At 36.3% G+C, this 20,285-nt stretch overlaps 1 protein-coding gene across 1 annotated transcript in view; it reads right to left on the bottom strand.

Annotated features, from left to right (window-relative positions):
• Nucleotides 1-4,524: 4,524 nt before the first annotated feature.
• The window catches only part of LOC145291108 (uncharacterized), a 130,865-nt gene continuing 115,104 nt past the window's right edge, over nucleotides 4,525-20,285 (bottom strand). The window contains exons 33-35 of the mRNA XM_080136624.1: nucleotides 12,334-12,453; nucleotides 6,343-6,472; nucleotides 4,525-4,635 (exon numbers count right to left, since the gene is read on the bottom strand). Of these exons, the coding sequence (XP_079992750.1) occupies nucleotides 6,351-6,472; nucleotides 12,334-12,453 (242 nt within the window). The 3' untranslated portion in view covers nucleotides 4,525-4,635; nucleotides 6,343-6,350. The remainder of the gene's footprint in view (nucleotides 4,636-6,342; nucleotides 6,473-12,333; nucleotides 12,454-20,285) is intronic.

Raw genomic sequence — 20,285 nt, 5'->3', positions numbered from 1 at the left:
GGTCTGCCAGCAACCACTGTAAAAGAGTAATAAAAAAATGCAAGAGAGCTATATGCCCAGTCTGTTAAATCCAAGGTAGCTGATTAGCGGCTTGGTTCCCACCAATTTTGGCAAATAACAAATAGGATCCTGAACAGAAATGTGCGTTCTATCCCAACCATTATCAATGGACCAGAGGTCATCTCGTCAGCATCAGACAAGGCCAAACTATTTGCCAAGAACTTTGCAGCTAATTCTACCCTATGCGACGAAGGCCATCAACTCCTCATATTTCCTCCTATAATACAGAACAAACTAGGTAACATACAAATATCCGTGCATGAGGTCGCCAAGCTAATCAAGAACCTTGATTCCAGTAAAGCAACTGGCCCTGACGGCATCCCAATTATAGTGTTAAAAAAGCTTCAACCAAAACTTGCTCCCATATTACGAAACTCTTTAAGCGCTGCCTTAAGGAGAAGTGCTTTCCGACTCCCTGGAAGACCTAATCAGTTTTCCCTGTATTTAAGAACTCAGGGGATAAGTCATCTCCCTCTCAGTACAGACCAATAAGTCTCCTGTGTGTTATGAGTAAGTTACTGGAATCCATATTAAATAGAGAAATAGTCGACCACCTCAGCAGAAACAACCTTCTTAGTGACACACAATATGATTTCCGCTCTGCAAGACTACCGCAGATGTGCTGACGGTTATATCTCACAGGATTAGTGAATCTCTTGACTAAGGCTTCCTTTCCAGGGCAATTGCTCTTGACATATCAAAAGCCTTCGACAAGGTATGGCATACGGGTCTACTTCACAAGATTTCCAGCTACGGTATAACTGGAAATGTTTTCTCAATCATTAAATCATTTCTTTCCGATAAGCTCAGAAGAGTAGTGGTCGATTGACAAAAATCAGAGGCCTGCAGTATTAATGCTGGAGTCCCTCAGGGGTCAATCCTGGGCCCAACTCTCTTCCTGATCTACATCAATGATCTAGAAGTGTAAGTCATTTTAAGTTTCAGAACAGTTTCAGATGGTTCGCTGTTACACACAAGTACTGGGAGGTGACTTGTTTGTAGTAGACAGTTCCACAGAACAAAATATTCTTACCGTGTCGAAACCCGGGAAAGAACATGTGAAATTGCTCCAGAAAAGGTTTAATATTTATGAAGCAATTCTGGTTTCTGATTGGTTGGTAGCAGAACGTGAATTAATTCGATTCGCCAGTTCTTAGCAGCATCGTTTATAAATAGAATCTTCCGACTGTGTGGGATCATACCCCATTAATCTCATTACAAGTCTATTGTGATGGGATGTGTCTCCTAGCGGCTTCGGCTGCATGGAGACAGGGTAGTACAGGTCAAGGATCCGTTACTTGACACTCAGCCCAACAGGTGAGGGGCCGGGAACCGGCCCAGCACCTGTTGGACTGAGGTACACCGCCTGAGTAATACCTAGGAGGTCCACCCTCCCACACCTTGCCACCGGGCTTTCCGGTGGGGCAAGTTTATTGCTTGCTGCCTGAGGTGCCCCGACCGGGGAATGCCGACGGGGTTACTCACGAAATTTTTAAAATTGCAGAAGTGCCCCTCCTTTAGGGGAGCCTGCGGGGTTCCCACTTTCCGGCCTTGTGCCAAATAATGCTGAGGTGGGCAGCATTTAAATAACTACCCCATTAACCTCTTGGGATGATGGGATGTGTCTCCTAGCGGCTTCGGCTGCATGGAGACAGGGTAGTACCAGTCAAGGATTCATCACTTGACACTAAGCCCAACAGGTGAGGGGCCCGGAACTGGCCCAGCACCTGTTGGACTGAGGTACACCGCCTGGGTAATACCTAGGAGGTCCACCCTCCCAGGCCTTGCCACCGGGCTTTCCGGTGGGGCAAGTTTATTGCTTGCTGCCTGAGGCGCCCCGACCGGGGAATGCCGACGGGGTTACTCACGCAATTTTTAAAATTGCAGGAGTGCCCCTCCTTTAGGGGAGCCTGCAGGATTCCCACTTTCCAGGCCTTGTGCCAAATAATGCTGATGTGGGCAGCATTTAAATGACTACCCCATTAACCTCAAAATATTGCAACAAATGACCTCTCTAAACACATACTTAAATCATTTATTGACATCTATGCTGATGACACGACCATCTACGGCAACACATCAAAGGCTGTAAATGACAAAGTTCTCTCTGATTCTCTCTCCTCTGATCTCGAGCACGTGGTTCAGTGGGGGAAGACATGGCTGGTTACCTTTAATGCGTCTAAAACCAAACTCCTATTCTTACATCATCAACGCTCTGATCCCCATGTTTTGACAAGCTTCTGGGTTTGACCTTTACTCCTGATCTGAAATGGAACACATACATCAAGTCTGTTGCCAAGGTCGCTGGAAAGATGGTGTATCCTTCTACCGCCCCAGAAGATATCTCACTACTGATGCAATTCTCTATCTATATAAAAGCCACGTACGTCCAAGAATGGAATACTGCTGCCATATCTGGGCAGGAGCTGCTAAAACAGCCTATCCTGACTTGGCAGGGTACAAAATAGACTTCGTGGCTTAGTGGGGATGCCCTTTTCTCTACCCTGCAACCTCTCTCCCACAGAAGAGACGTTGCAAGCCTATCCTTGTTTTATCGTTATTTCCATGGCAGGTGCTCGTCTGAACTCTAATCTCTAGTCCCCCCTCGCCAATCCTTCACGAAAAACACCCGTCTAGCCGAATCCACTATGAAAAATTCCCCCCACTCTTTATCTGTGCCTAAATCAAAACGTGGATTCCATAAACAAAGCTTCTTTCTTAGAACTGCACGCCTGTGGAACTCTGTTCCGTCTGCCTGTTTCCCACCTGACTACAACTTGGATGTCTTCAAGTCCAACGTTAACAAATTCCTAATGAATCACCCCCTTAAGTAAACACTTCATCAAATCTCCACACTAACGTAATGTACTTGCAATAAGCCTTATCCTTGAGTGGCGTCCGGGCCTTGATAAGTGGTGACCAAAAAAAAAAATGAGTTTACCTTTTGGTAAGAATGTTTTCCTAATGCAACGATTGCCTGCGAAAGAAAAATCCCTTTAGATTAAGGTCATTTTATTTTTTTTCAAACCCTGTGACTCTTTATGGGAGCTAGATTTGTGAATTCTCGAATAACTCTTGGTTATGATAAATGGCAATCCAACATTAGAAAAATGCGCCCCTGTTGTCCAATGTGCAATGTGCGATATCCCTGATATAAAAAGTCAACAAGTTTACCTTTTGGTAAGAATGTTTTCCCAATGCAACGATTGCCTGGATTATTTTCACACTCTCATTTCTGTACCTATTTCCGTTTCGTTACGTTTACAACCAACAACCATGTTTTGTAGATTTGACAACCATCCATAAACACAATAAATGTGAAAATGGCACCTTGATTTATACGTTTTTTAAAATTATTTTAGCTATATTTTATTTTATCTTCGTCATCGTTGTCTCTCTTTTAGAATGGGATAAAAAGAATGGATAGTTTTATTGTTTTTTTTTTTTCAATTTGCACTTGTAGAAACAAAGATGCTATTTAAACCCCAAAGCAGAATACACTGACAGAAATTATTATTAATATACTAAAGCTGAGTTAATCAATAATGCATATATATTTTAAAACATCAATATGCCTAAAATAAACATGGATTACTAGGGGAAAAACATTATAGAAAATTAATTGGGCGATGTAAAGTAAATACGACATCGATTATATCTAGGAATCATTCTCATACCGAACATTGCAACCAGTAAAAATGGCTGAAATTGCTAGAAGTCTGAATGTATCGTCTTATCTGAAAACATAAACGAGCTCTTACAGCCCTTTGTCAGAGATGTGAAAAATGTAAAAACGTATAACTGGGTTGGAAAACATCAAGTCAGCTCGAGATCAGAGCCAATAAAAAAACGCAATCATTTATTTTAATCTGGTACATGCGTAATGTGAATCTATTTTATACTTACATTTTTAAAAAAAGTTAATTTTCTTGTTGTCAATATAATTCAAAGGAGATAATTAACCCAAAAAGATGGCTCTGAATATAACGATCCGACAGACGCATCTAACGAATATCTATTATTAGATTTGTTCAAACACCTCTATGAGTGGTTGTGCATCCTATCTGTCGAGTTTTAATTTTAAAGTATCTTCTTCTCTAAATGCTTATATTAAATTAACATATCTTAATTGTATCTTTTCTATCTATTTTTATACAAAGTTGTTTGCACGATGGATTTTTTTTTAAAAACTCAAAAACACAAAACCATTTGTATTTTCACTTTGGCGGCTATCTTGATTAAACTACAAGAAATAACTTCCTTCCAATCGCAACCATTAACTTCAACTATATTCACACAGAGCTGAGAAACAGATCGCCAGGCGATCGTCCAACCTTTACATCTTTGAAGGAACATATAAAAAAGTATGGGGAAATTGAATCAAATGATTAGATTGTGGTCAGTTTAATCAAAGCAAAACATGTTTTTACATGACATATTTAAAAGATAAACAAATAACGATGATTTTTTTTATTTTAATTCAGTTTATTGCATTTTACGAGTTATACATATTTTAAAAACCAAAACTATTTGTCTGTTTTCCTGACATCAATATTTCTTTCGAAGGTTTCAATGCTGTAAAAGAGAAAATAGAAAGAATTGTTAGACTTTTAGGAACAAATTTAACGATAATATAAGAGGGGTTGATAAAATAATTAGAACTTTGATTCTTAAATTAAAACAAATGTTAACGGTGACTCTTTTCATGATGCCCAGCTTTCGTTAGTTCACATCGAACAATTATAGTCGAACTAGAATATTCAGATATTATTTTGACAGCAGAAGTCCGCTTGTTAAATATCAAAGGTGCTTCCGTTAATACTTATTTGGAAATTTAAATTCATAAGTAAGACTTTTTTAAGGGTGAAATATTACGTTTCCAGATAAATGTCTATGTGGTCTTGTTTTTGGGTAATTTTCAGCAAAATCGAATGGTCGAAAAAGATTCTATGTTACCGAACGTGCTATTTTGGCCATTTGACCGCCTTTGACCCCCTGTGGACAAACCCAATTTTTATCAAAAATCCGAGTATGTTACATTTCCTCTTTTGGATAGTTGTAACTTCATGCAAAATTTCAGAAAAATGTAATAAGTAGTTATTGAGAATTTTGGGAGCGAACAGACTAACGGACTAATGGACAAATGAATAAATGGACTAACGGACGAGGACGAATTCTAAGGTCCAAATCCGACTAAGTCGGTGGACTAAAAATAAAAGGAGTCTGTTGAACCATCTGCATGCTCCAAACTGAACATTGCGACCGTAGAGCTATGGGAACCAAGAAACGAAGTATAAAGAATATATCAAAACTGGAACGACATCCCTATTCACTTGTAAATTTTCCATTGCATTAACAATTGAAAAAAATAGATGTGGCTGTTGAGCAATTTGTGTGCTCACAGGAAGACATTGTGATCATTCAGCCATGAGTACCAAAGAACGAACAATAAACACCAAGTAACAAATAAGAAGAATATCGCTGTAATGAAAGAACCCCCTTATTCATCTGATCTTGTTCGGTGTGAAGTTTTCTCTGCATCAAGACTTGTAAAAATAAGACGAGGCTGTTAAACAATCTATGTGCTCTAAACCGTACATTGCGATCGTTAAGCTATTGATGCCTCCGTTCAGTTTCGAAAGACAAGGATACCGTCTGCATCTGTAATTATGTGACAAGGGTTGCGCAATCTCCAACCACACCTCTTCTGAATCGGCACTGCTTGAGTCCAGTGGCAAAGAGTAGTCCAGGACGACTGGAAACAATGCCGAGATAAGCGGAGAGCACATACAGCAACCGAAAGTCCCAAATAGTCACCCATCTGGTACCGGCTAGGCTCATCGTTGCTTAACTTCGGTGATATTTCGAGAACCGGTGTATCAAACGTGATTATGCCGTATGTTAAGCAATGGACACCGAGAAACAAACGATAAAAACGGAACAACGAATAAGAAGAATATCGCCATATTGGAACAACCTTCCTATTCACTGATCTTGAGCCGTATGACCTTTCTTACTCGTTCGAGTATCATCGAAGGGGACAGTTCAGAAAATTTACAGTAATGGCGAAGTTGTACGGCACCAAGAAATATACTTCCAGCAATACATGGAGGTGTATCAGAGAAAGCTTGAAATATTCATAGACCCAAAGAAGTACCCATATGGTCTGCTGTTTGGAAATAATATCTTTTGGTACTACCATTTTTTTCAGATATATCTCGGATATTGGGTTTGTTTGTTTCACCGTCTGCGATAAATGTTAGAATAGATACAAATACATACCTTGATTTTTATGGCCGACACTTCCTTTTTCTAGTGCACACGACTTCACCGTTTACAGTACAAAAACAGATGTTGCACTCTGCATTCACTCGTTCGCCAGGTTTGTACCGATTGCCCTCGTAAATGCAGTCTGTTTGGATTGCACAATATAAAAAAACAAAGAAGTCAAAATTGTTAGCAATTTCATGACGATACGACGCGTTAGTACAATATAAAGCATGAGTGCACTTTAATTAACCGGACATATTTATTTTTTTCATCTTCAGAAAAGTTAAACTCGTGGAGAGGAGGGGAGTAGACAATTCAAAATCTAATGATTTCTCAAACGAAAATTTTATCGTAATTCCAAACACATTCAGTAAAAACGAATTAACAAGAAAAACATTCAAGTAACTTGATTATGTAGTAGGGCTGACATCTATCTAATGTAGTCGCTTTCAGCCTCAATCACCGCCTCGATACGGATCCGGAATTGGGAGCATGCCTTTTCCACAAGCGCCAGCGGGAGCTCAGCCAATACTAAACGGATGACAACGACTAAGCTGGCTTTGATGTTGTGGGAGGTCATGTTGGTGATGTTCTCGACGTATATCCAAACAAAGTAATCCAGCGGGTTCAGATCGGGGGAGGGGAGGGGCAAATAAGAGAAGGGTACAAAGTCGTAGTATTCTTTCTGAAGCCAAGCCTGGGTCTCTTTGGAGTTATGGGCCAGTGCCGAGACCTGCTGTCACATTTAGGGTCTGCCAGCTACACCAAAGGATCACTACACTCTTCAGCACATCCACGTATACTTTGGTATTACTTTGAAGCCGACTTCGAAGATGTGAGGTGACATTATTTGGCCCTCACTTGAAATAAAACCAAAGACCATATGCGTGGACAAAAACTTCGTTGAGCTGTGTTCTCATGTGTTGAATCATCCAAATTTGCATTTTAAGGGTTCTGACAATGGCCTTCTTAGCTTTTTCATCAACAGAGTAATTTTTTCCACTCCTCTATATTCTAAGTTTAATCTTAACCATATTACTTTTTATGCTCGCAGTTTACTACGTAATATAGAATATAGTTTTAACATCAATACATTCATTGCATTCAACAAAAGCAGAAGAAAAATAGAGCTTCTTGTGTCTTGTGTCTTTGGTAAACAGCTGCAATAGATGTTACTAAGTAGCGAAAGCAGTCAACACGTTAGTATGAACAAGTAAAAAAAAAGTTTATAGCAATAGAGAGTAAGACTGAAATATAGTAAGACAAAAATACAATAGAAAGAAAGATTTTAATAAGATATTATTAATGCCAAATGCAAGACATTAATTTACTTCTGTAAAGACAATATAGAATAAAATGACGTTTTTAGTTATGCGAGAAGGATTTGTTAACAGTTCTTTTGTATTATTACATTTTCACCCCAAACAAGGCACAATTCCACTTAATGTAGGGGACTACTTTCAGGGACATAAGTTGCAGGGATATTATGTAGGGAGTTGAGCAGCAATATGTTTTTTTTACATTACACTTGAACTTTTGCATGTCAGTACAATTGAGAAAGCAGAAACTCGGAAGGGAGTTCCAGAGTCTAGCAGTTCTGGGGAATAAACTACTAGAGTAGAAGGCTTTCTTACATCTAGAGATCTCTATTGTGTAGGAGTGTGGAATTTGCGGCTTGTCGGGTTTGGCAGGGGTATTTACGGCAAGGGTTGTACAAGGGCGTGTAGTTCGTCGGAGAATCCACCATTAAAATACTTATAAAACAGGGATGCAACATTTCGTCGGTAGAGCAGAGGTTGACGCTTAGAGGTTGACGTTCAGGACCGATCAGGTTGATCACTCTCTTTTGAAATCTGTCCAGGAGTGAGAGACTAGTAGCAGATAGACTAGCCCAAATGAGACAACAAAACCCATACATGGGCGAATGGTGGCCTTATAGATGTACAGATTACTTTTGTTTGGAGTAATAATATGAGTGACTTGCTCAGTGCACGTTTGTTCATTTTTAATTTTAAACTCGTGCACTTCAATTCCACTGGAAGGTTTTCGCATATTAGAAAATAACTTCCTAGCACGGTAGAGAGAGCTCACCTTCTCCGCAGCAGCCTTTTACAGGGGAGTCACCACTTATCAAGGCCTGGAGGCTACTCGAGGTTAAGGGTTACTGAGTGTAAGGCGGTCGTTGACACAACAGCTTTGTGATCGGCAGTGATGGAAATTGGGTAGGTTTTGTTTCCCGAACTTGGATTTCAACCTCTGGAAAGTTGGAGTGTAGACTCCTAATGTTAGATAAGAAAACCTTGTAGTGTGTGTGTGTGGGGGGGGGTTAGTGTCTGTTTTGGGTTTTAATTTTTTAATCGAATCTAAGTTGAACAAATAGTTGTAGTGTTTGTGACTCAACGGTTCACGGATACATTTAAAAACGACTTCATTTTAATGTGTGTAATTGATAAATGTATTCGATCTTATAGGACTAAAATAGTGTTATTTAGAAACACAGGAAGAGCCATACACAATTAATATACGCCCTCCCCAGATTATAAGAGTAAAAATAAAAATAAGTTTTATGCAAACGCAGGCGCCAGAAAACAAAAACAAACGAAAAAAGAACAAAAAAATGTCATATTATGTAAACACTACTATGTCGCATATTTGAACTCCACGTTTTCTTTAGAGATAATGAAAGAGCACACACAATTAAGATATGCTGCTAAAGTAATATTAATAAATACAGCATATTTTTTGTGACAAGAAAAGTAGTTGAACATATGTGTTACATGATGGGACTGTTACTACGTCCGCAGAGTTGAAATCCACATGTTTTTTAGAAACAATAAAAATGTTTTTTGTTTGTAAACAGCAAAAGGAACACATACTATTAAGATATACCTTCCAAATAACATTGATAAAAAACAAATAACATTGATAAAAAACAAATAACATTGATAAAAAACAAATAACATTGATAAATATAAAAAAGACATTTTTGTGCAAACAAACGCCCAAGAGAGAGGAAGCAAAATTGGGAAAATATGTCACACGACGTGAGCTTTACTTTTTCTGCATCGTTGAAAATCCGGGAGTACCAACATGGATTACAGTTTTGAATTACGAATTATTCAGACCGATTTTGGAGCCGACCATGCCCGATATAATTTAAGCGACACCGATATTTAATAAACAGACAGAAACGTTTCGGCCCATCACTGATAGTTGCCTCTACTGGCCGATGATAATGTATAATAATAATAATAATAATAATAATAATAATAATAATAAGAAGAAGAATAGTCTAACCAATAATTATCACAGCCGAGAACAACGTGTCACTTCACATACGCTGATACATATAATCCTCCTCGTTCGCAAGCATACACACACACACACAAACACAAACACAAACACACAAACACAAACACACACATAAACTGTCTCACTTCATACATATATGCAATATGTTAAGTTCACGCAAACACATACACAGCTTCCCACTCAGAATCACATACTGGCATGTACACAAATATACACACGTATACTAAGAAAGGTGACACACAGATTAGATTAGGAAATGCATTGTACATAGTTGAATCTATTAGTTTAGTAGAACCATTATTTTCCAGTTATTTATGATTTTCGGACAACTTTCTACAAAACAGACCTTGATGTTGACACACTCATGTCTACAAATAAAAAAATGTTTTAAAATGCTTTGCATGCATATGGATGAACGCAGAATTTCCGGTGAAATAAAACTGTTTATATTTAAACCTGATCAAAAAGTGTCTCGGCTAAAATATAAAGTTTTACATTGCGCGATTTCATGAGATTTTGCTAAAATTATAAAAGATACAAAATACAGAAATTAAATCAGTAGAATTTCTACAATTTAACTTCAAACCGATCACTTAGTTCATCTACCGTAACATAGTCACTGACTAATCCATACATCGATCCTTTTTATAGTCTTGCAAGCCGATAATAATGAAAACAGCCACAATAGTATAATCAACAAAAAGTATAGTGTGCGTTCTATAAATTTCTCGATTTTTTTTTGTACAGGCATTAAAATTTCTCGTGGACTCTTGAAAATTCAGTATATTATTACTATACACCTTATGAGATGACTGACTAATTCTTATGGTTTCAGATTCAAATTAATAGTTAAAGCAACAATACACCCGACTAATGTCTCATCGTCACAGCTGGTGAATTTCAAAAATGCAATCTGGACCTAAGAACATTTTAAAAGAACGACATGCAATAAAATTCCGTTTTAAACTTGGAAAATGCCACAAAAATGTATGGAATTCTTCAGACTTCTTTTGAACCATCTTGCATGATCCAAGCGCCAGTTTTTTAGTGGCATAAGAGATTCAAGTAAAGCAGGGAGTTTGTGAAGGATGATGAGAGGTTTGGAAGGCTTAAGGAATTCATAACACTAGAGTTGATTGGGCAAATAACGATTTTCATGGATAAAAAATGTCGTGTGTCTATAGAGACAATAAGTACATACAATTATTCGCGATGAACTGAAGAAGCGCAGGATTTTCCCACAGTTTGTCCCAAGGGTGTTCAGAGAAAATCACATACTATTTGACCAAGATGGGCATCAAGACAATACTTTATCCTCCCTATAGTCCAGACCGATTTCCTTGTGATTTCTGGTTATACCCTAAGCTTAAGGAAAACCTTAAAGGTTGTTGTTCTGAGACATTTGATGAGATGAAAGATGCTGTGACGAGGGTCATTGACACGCTCACAAAACTTTAAAAAATCACTCGTTTGTCACGACTATCATCAACTTCAAATACAGCTTTTCGCCTCAATATCTTCACAACTCATGAAACTGTCTTCAAAGAATAATTAGGTATCCCATGATTCCTTCTCCGATTTGATCACAGTTTATGTTCAGCCTTTCTTATCGGGACTAACATTAAGCTTTTAACACCTACATGCCACTGTCAGACCATCAGCATATCCCATATCACATTTAACTCACCCAAAATCTTCATCACCACAAAGAATTATCTCCCAACCATTTCACTTTCTTTTACTGTATATGTGAATTATGTATGTTTTAGCTTATATAAAAATATATTGTTTATACAATATTGAAAACAATATATATATTGAAAACAAAACCAAAATTAATCTACACAGTTATACAATCGAACAACCTCTCTTACTTTAGATTTCTTAATCGGCGATGCACTGCCCTCCTCTAAAGAGTCATGAGGAATGTCTTGGAGATCAAATAAAACGATAACATTCAATCACAGGGATGTGTGCGTAATTGTGTTTGCGTGAGTACGTGAATATGTACATGTGTACACAAATGTGTGAGAATGTATATGTACATAGATATACAGTTGTTTATGTATATATATATATATATATATATATATATATATATATATATATATATATATATATACGTATATGTGTTTATGTGTATATATGCCTTGCCCCCTCCTCTGTATCCCCACCTTCGTTTTCCTCAAACCAAAACTCTCTGCGAGAATTTAATTCATTCGCTTTTTTTTTTCAATATATTTAATACGACCTGGAGATGCTGAAATTGGAATGATGTCGCAGCTGAAACATGTATGCACATATGTATCCAATGATGTTTGTATGAATTATACTAAAGCAATGCTTTGTTAAGTGTAGTAGATGGTAGTCAATCTAGTATTAGAATGGGATATTATAATGTATATGATTTTGCTAATGCCCTGTCCAGAAACTGTATAGAATGGGATAAACAAAAGTATCACGTGAATATTTGTTGTTCCTATGTGCTTTTCCAACCTCAGCACGTTTATAAAGTGGAGAAACGCATTTCAAGTGTCCTATGTATTTATACAGGGGTAGATAAAACAACGCACATTCATAATATATAACACCAGAACTCGCGAATAAATCTGAGGTTTTAATAGGATAATAATTATGAAGATGATTTTTGGAGTTAGTTTTATTTTCAATGCAAATATTCAGTTCATTTACCTTTTGGTTGACAAGACTTTATGAAACACCTGATCATATTGTAATGAAGGCAGACGCATCGGCTGCAACCGTCCAGGAAAACTTGCCTGTTTTTGTATTTTTTCCCTTTATAAATACATCCTTGGTACGAAATAAAGATAATGATTAGAAAAATGCACTTAGAATTTTATACAATTATTTTTATGACTTTAATTACGTTTTGTTTATCATTTAATTTTTCATGTGATAATGCTATTCTCATACGAATTTGGTATTTTTCTTATTCAAAAACCCTGTTAGGGGAATTGAACTGTAAGAGAATAAAATCAGCAATGAAAGAATGAAATAAAAACAATATTAGTAATTTCTTACACACAGGCTCGCCGCCTCCGTCCCGGTTTTCAAACAAAATATATACAATTCGGTTTGCAAAAAATATGAAATATGGTTTGCAAACTAAAATATGCTATTCGGTTATCAAAACGATATGAAATTTGGTTTGCAAACAAAATATTTGCTATTCGGTTTGCAAACTAAAAATATTTAATTTAGTTTGCAAACCAAAAATATGCAATTCGGAATGCAAACAACAATTAATTCTGTTTGCAAAATAATATGCAATTTGGTTTGCAAACAAAGAATTGTAATTCGGTTTACAAAACATTATACAATTTAGTTTGCAAGCAAAAATATGCAATTCGGTTTGCGAACAAAATATGCAATTCGGTTTGTAAACGAGATATGAAATTCGGTTTGCAAAAGTATATATGTAATTCGATTTTCAAAAAAAAAATGCAATCCGGGTTGCAAACAAAAATATGCAATTTGGTTTGCAAACAAAAATAGGTAATTCGGTTTGCAAACAAAAATATGCAATTTGGTTTGTAAAGAGAAATATGTAATTCGTTTTGCAAACAAAAATATGCAATTCGGTTTGCAAACAAAAATATGCAATTTGATTTGTAAATAAAAATATGCAATTTGATTTGTAAATAAAAATATGTAATTCGGTTTGCAAAGAGAAGTATGCAATTGGAAAAATATGAAGTTAAAAAGCAATCATGAACACACACACACACACACACACACACACACACACACACACACAAACACACACAACAAAAGCATAACACTTAAACAAACAGCCTTTTCTGCATCCGCTTAGGATAAATAATAAAAATATCAATTCGCCGTTGGAAACAGTTTTAATTCGTTTCCTTCACAAGCTGACACGAATATCAACAACATCAAACCGACGTCGAGACATTTGCATCCTCTCATTTCTGAACAACGAATTCTATATTCCACTGCATAACTAAACCTCTATCCACAAGTGATGTTGTATAATGTAAATATTTACAATACAAATTAATGTTCGTGACCACAGAGGTAACGATTATTCTTCTATTCCAATCACACGCAGTTATCACAAGAATAATTCAATTTATTACACAGTTTACAGTAGATCGTATGTTTTGACATTAAACAACTGTAAAACTTAAAAATAAGGAATCGTTTATTATACAGCAAACTGTTAGGATGGAGTTATTTTTCTCTTACCGACTGAGATTATGACCTTCTCTGACCTTACATAGTGTGTAAATAGGATATGTTCATTTTAATTTTGCTCAAATGCTGATTTCGTACATTGTGTGACTGTGCTGGATTTCAAATTTTGAACTTGATATGTTTCAAAGTATTTCTTTTAGTTTCATGTACTATAATTGCAAATGAATTATTGTATACATAAAATACGTCCATTCCGATTTTGATTCATTGTGCTTTACTGATTTCATGTGGAATCGTTGTTTTACTTGATTGTGATTTCTATGATCCGTGTATACTGGACACTTGCTGATCATGGCTTATGTATTTTTGAATTTATTCATGATTTATATACGGCATAATCACATTCACACACCGGTTTCCGTTAGATCACCGATGTTAAGCAATGTTGAGTGTTATCAGTAATAAAATGGGTGACCTTTTGGGAATTCCAGATGTTGTTTGTTATTTCCGCTTATTTCGGCATTGTTTGCAGTCAGTTTTAGACCTCTCCTGTCCACTGGACCCAAGCAGTGCCGATTCAGGAGAAATGTGATTGGGGGTTGTGAAGCCATTGCCTCACGATTACACACACAGCTACCCTTATAGAGATGTCTATTGTCTTTTGATACTGAACGAGGGCATCTTATTCATGATTTTTCTAGACATTCATTGACTATAGATTGTACTATGCTTAATTTCCAGTGTGAGTTTGCGAAATTGATTTCTCATTCTTATTAGACTTATTACTTTAAATATTTTTAATAATAGATCATTTGAGCTCTGTATTTCATCTCGAACTGAATTATAATATTTTAATGGAAATTACATTATATGAATTACGGCCATCCGTTTCTTGCGTGTGTTTTTATTACTTGAAAATCTGGATCAAATGCAGTAGTTATATTATAGGCTCTAATTTACTGAAACTTATTGAGAATTTCGCCATGAATAAATGGATGTGCGTCTCTATTTGCGTTACTATATATGCCTTGTTATTTTCAATTCTAAAAAAGATGGATTTTCTGGCGTTCAAAAAATCGCAACAAGTTGTTTCATGCAGCACACACACACACACACACACACACACACACACACACACACACACACACACACACACTCACACACACCACACAAGTTATCGCACACTGAGTGATTGTTGATATTGAATTCTTGAAGCCTAAAGTGATGACTTTTCCATATTAATTTTTGCTTTATTATATATATATATATATATATATATATATATATATATATATATTAAAGCAAAAAGTATATATATATATAAACATACTATATAATAATTAAAAAATAATTACAAATAAGATCAAATTTACAAATGGCATAAAATACATATTAAACAAAAAACTTTTTACATACATTAAAGTGTTTCACAAGTTTTAAACGTAGATACAAATACATATATACATACATAAAGGAACATAATTTTACACATCGAGTATACACATAGCTATAAATAATTCATTATTTACAATAGTATATGTATGTATATATATATATATATATATATATATATATATATATATATAGAGAGAGAGAGAGAGAGAGAGAGATTAAAATTGTACATATAGTGTTTCACGAACTTGCACCTGAATTGTGTAACGAATACACAAATATATACGTATAGTCTATCACAGAAAAAATGTATAGCTCCAGTTTTGGGGGAGGAGGAATGAAACACTAATAATCTCATAGGGAATTAAATCAGAAAATGTTCCATTAATATAATTCGTAATTGTGCACGTTGGTAAAGTCAGGGCGATATCGAATAATGAGTAAAAGTTTGAAAAACCAACAAAACTTTCCAATATTTAATGTTATAAGTGTTTTATATTGTAATTTTTTAAGCGCGTGTGATCTAAAATGATTTATTATTTTAAAAAAATTATTGAATTATCGATTCGTAAACTTTATTTTTAATTTGTTAACGGTGAAATATTTGAACTTCGATCAGCGTTCAATTCGAACGGATTAAAAGGGAGAAATAACTAAGAGAATCATTATCAGTACATAGCATAAAGATAATGTTATGTTTTAATAGTGGGTTTTATCCCGCGTCTTTTTTCGAATTCCCATCGCCACTGTTGTGTCTGCACAAATAATTAACAAGAGCACGGAAAGTAAAGGTATACAATAATATATTAGGAAGAAAAGTTATATACATATTTACATGTCTTCAGATATACTTCAGTTTGAGATATTCCTGCAGATGGCGTGTTGCATGTCTTACTGGAGGCAACATAGGCGTCTTGCATATTTGGCGGTCGTTGCCGAACTCTCCCGGTATTGATGATTGATACCTTTATATATCTCACTCACCCGCCTATGTTAATTAGTAGGCGTCTACAGATAATTTAATAAAATTATATTATCAACATATTTTATATAACTAATATGTAGGTATTTTATGTATTTTATAAGCACGTTAATATATATATATATATATATATATATGGAGAAGGTACAGAATATTATATATAGGGAGGAGATAATATTATGATTAATAAGGGAGTGGATTAGATATATATGTAGACATGTACACATGCAAATATACACATGCACACACACACACACACATAGATTCATGTGAATATTCGCACCTATATATAATGTAATATATAAACACGCAGACAGATATATTTATACATCATACATATACACAGAAACACATATGGAGAAGTGATTATACACACAATGTGTTTATACATTTATCAGCACTCATGCACACATCTGTATACACATGCATATACACACACGCGCGCACAAATGTAGAACTCGAGTATACGCTCATGCACAGAAACCACACACAAAGATGTATATAAAACAATACGTAATAGCGCATATATACATGAACAATATATATATATATATACACACACAAAAACACGCACAAAGATGTATATAAACAGATACATAATACATTACCACATAGATACATGTGCAGAAGACACGCGTATACACACGTACGTACACATTCACGCATACATGTATATGCATACAAATGTAAATATGCTTATCAAAAAAATAGGTCCACATACGTAAAAACACGTATACCGAGACAGAAATAAATATCAACACAGATAAAAGTATACATCCTGGCACAATTTCACAAGTAAATACATAACTTAAATACACATCCATATATTCACATATGCACACATACATATGGTAATATAGACACATACATCCATGCACAATAGCCCATCTCATGTAAATATAGATATGCACAAATATATGAATACGCACGCGCATACATACATATACATATATACATATACAAGCACAAATCCACACAAAGATATAAGAGTACATAGAAGGCATACATACGTATAAACCTACACATATACACATATATGTAGAAGCTACATACACATGCATATATACATATGCATACGTATACAGTTGCAATAGGCATGGGCATAAAAATCAAATTAATATAGAAATGTACACGGATTATCATAGATGTACACGCATACACACATAGGCACACCTCATGTACATACATACATACTTCTATACGAACTTATATGTATAAATGCACATACATATGCATATACATACAAATAGTCATACGTATATATCCATGTGAATGCATTAACAGGGATGCATCCAAGTACATGCACATACACTTATGGGTGCAAGTACACATACACACGCACACATGCATGCACATTGAAACGCATTCCCATGCATAACGCGCACACAGACACATAAGTATACACATAAGTATACATATATGCAGTTATGCAATCCATTCGTATGTACGCAAGCATCCTAAAGCAAACACACACACACGCACTTATGAAGTACACATCATATAAAGGCACATGACATACGCAAAAATCCATGCACAGCATATATATATATATATATATATATATATATATATATATATATATATACACACAACCAACACATACATACGAGGGGCGTGCAATAAGTAACACTTTCCATAGCAGTAGAGCAACGAAACTTGGCACAGTTATTAGTCTTTTTCTCCATAGGAACCACCCAGAGTTATGCATTTCTCCCATCGTTTCATTCATCTCTGGAGACCGTTTTTGTAGAACACCCCAGGTTGATCCTCCAACCATGACGTGACTTCAGAAATCAAGGCTGCATCATCTGGGAAACGCTTTCCTTTCAAAAACCACTTCATGGCTGGGAAGAGGTGAAAGTCAGAGAGTGCAAGGTCAGGAGAGTAGGGACGATGGGGTAGGATTTCATAACCACACGCCCGTGCTTCTGATCTGGCGACATGCGAGTTGTGAACCGGACGTTGTCCTTCAGCTTTGCTGATCTTGCCCACCTCTTGATTTTGATAACTTCCCTTAATTTCCTCAAAAGTGAATTAGAATAGGCTCCTGTAATTGTGGTCCATTTTGCCAGGAAATCTGCCATCACTACTCCGTCCTGGTCCCAAAAGACTGTGAGCATGACCTTGCCAGCAGAGGGCTGCACCCTTGCCTTCTTTGGAGGTGATGAGTCCAAGTGCCCCCACTGCATTAACTGGGCTTTGGTCTCTGGATCATAGTGATGGACCCAGGTTTCATCCTGTGTAATCAGTCTTTTGAAAAACTTTGACTCATCTTGGCACATCTCCAAATTTATCCTTGAGCACTCGACGCGTTCTCGCTTCTGGAATGGTGTGAGCAACCTGGGAATCCATCTGGCAGACACCTTATGCATATGCAAATGATCATGAATGGTAGTTTCCACACACCCTGTACTTATCTTGACATCTTGGGCTATTTGGCAAATAGTAATGCGCCGATATTCCAAAATGGCAGCCTCAACTTGATAGACAGACACCTCATCAATGGCAGAAGGGGGGCGACCAGGTCTGTGAGCTGTTTCCACAGACTTCCGGCCATGTTTGAATTCACGATGCCAACGTTTTACAAGGTCATATGATGGGGCATAGTCACCATCAGTTTATTTCATTTCATCAAAAGTCTCCTGTTGTGTGCGTCCTTTCAAATACAAAAACCTGATCACTGCTCGACATTAAAAAAGGCTCCATTTCACACCTGACTCAGTTCAAACACCTGTAAAACAGAAACCACAACTAATTCAGAAATGTAATTTGCAACATAACCCGTAGAGATATAAATCATTGCACATCCAAAATTTCAGCTAGATCAGACAACTGGAAATGTGTCAGGAGCATTACTTATTGCACGCCCCTCGTAAATATCCAAAACAATTTCTTACACTCGTACGCACGTATACTATTTATGGACACATGTGTATATAATCGTCATATATTATGGATACGTGTATATATAACCTTCACACACAAATATACAAAATATACAAGCACACACACACACACACACACACACACACACACACACACACACACACACACACACACACACATATATATATATATATATATATATATATATATATATATATATATATATATATAGCGTGTCCCAAAAGAAGCTGATAGTTAAAAAAAATTCATAACTTTCTTAATCTTTTATATTTTTCTTTTATTTTTTCAGATCATCTAGAGTAACCCTTCCAAGTTATCATGAGTCGTTACACTACCGAGGAATGAATATTCATCGTAGATCGTATTTTCGGTTGAATGAGTCAATATCAGAAAGTCAAAGAGAATTTCGACGAAACTTCAACACAAGAAATTACCCTACTCCCAATACAATAAAAGCTATGGTGGCTCGATTTCATGAGCAAGGGTCTGTATGTGAGCTCCGTAAATCTGGTAGACCCCGTACGGCAAGAAGTGATAAGAATCGTCAGAGATTAGCAGAGAGTGTGGCCGAGGATCCATCCACATCAGTAAGAAGATGAAGTCAAATTGGGGTCTCTCAATCAATGTGGTTCCAGCAGGACGGTGCAGCGCCGCATACGGCACGAGAAACATTAAATCTGCTCGAAGACATATTCGGAAACCGAATAATTTTTCGTGTCTGTGAGATAAATTGGCCACCCCACTCGCCAGATCTCACATGTGCAGATTTCTTCCTTTGGGGTTACCTCAAAGATTGGGTAAAAGCAAACAAACCAACCACAATAAATGGCCTTAAAAACAATACAGAGGAGGATGAGGGCCATAAGCCCTGAAACATTAAGTGATGTATTGGACAATGCCCTGCAGAGAGCACAAGAGTGCGAAAATGAAAATGGTGGACATTTGAGTAACATTATTTTTCATAACTAAAATTAGAGCTTGTGAAAAACATACCCTAATGTGTAAATAAAATTAGAATAAGTAGACTATGGTATTTTACTAAATCGCAGAAAATCACAGAGAGGCTCATCTACCCACATATGAAAATTGGTAATCATAACTTAAATATTTAGGAAGTTAATCAAATTTAAAATCCGTCAGCTTCTTTTGGGACACCCTGTATTAGTGTTGGGACGATTAATCG

Source organism: Euprymna scolopes, chromosome 12 (genome assembly GCF_053919585.1).
Source record: "Euprymna scolopes isolate OS-2025 chromosome 12, ASM5391958v1, whole genome shotgun sequence".
NCBI classification, from domain to species: domain Eukaryota; kingdom Metazoa; phylum Mollusca; class Cephalopoda; order Sepiida; family Sepiolidae; genus Euprymna; species Euprymna scolopes.
This window is presented reverse-complemented; position numbering and strand designations above follow the sequence as displayed.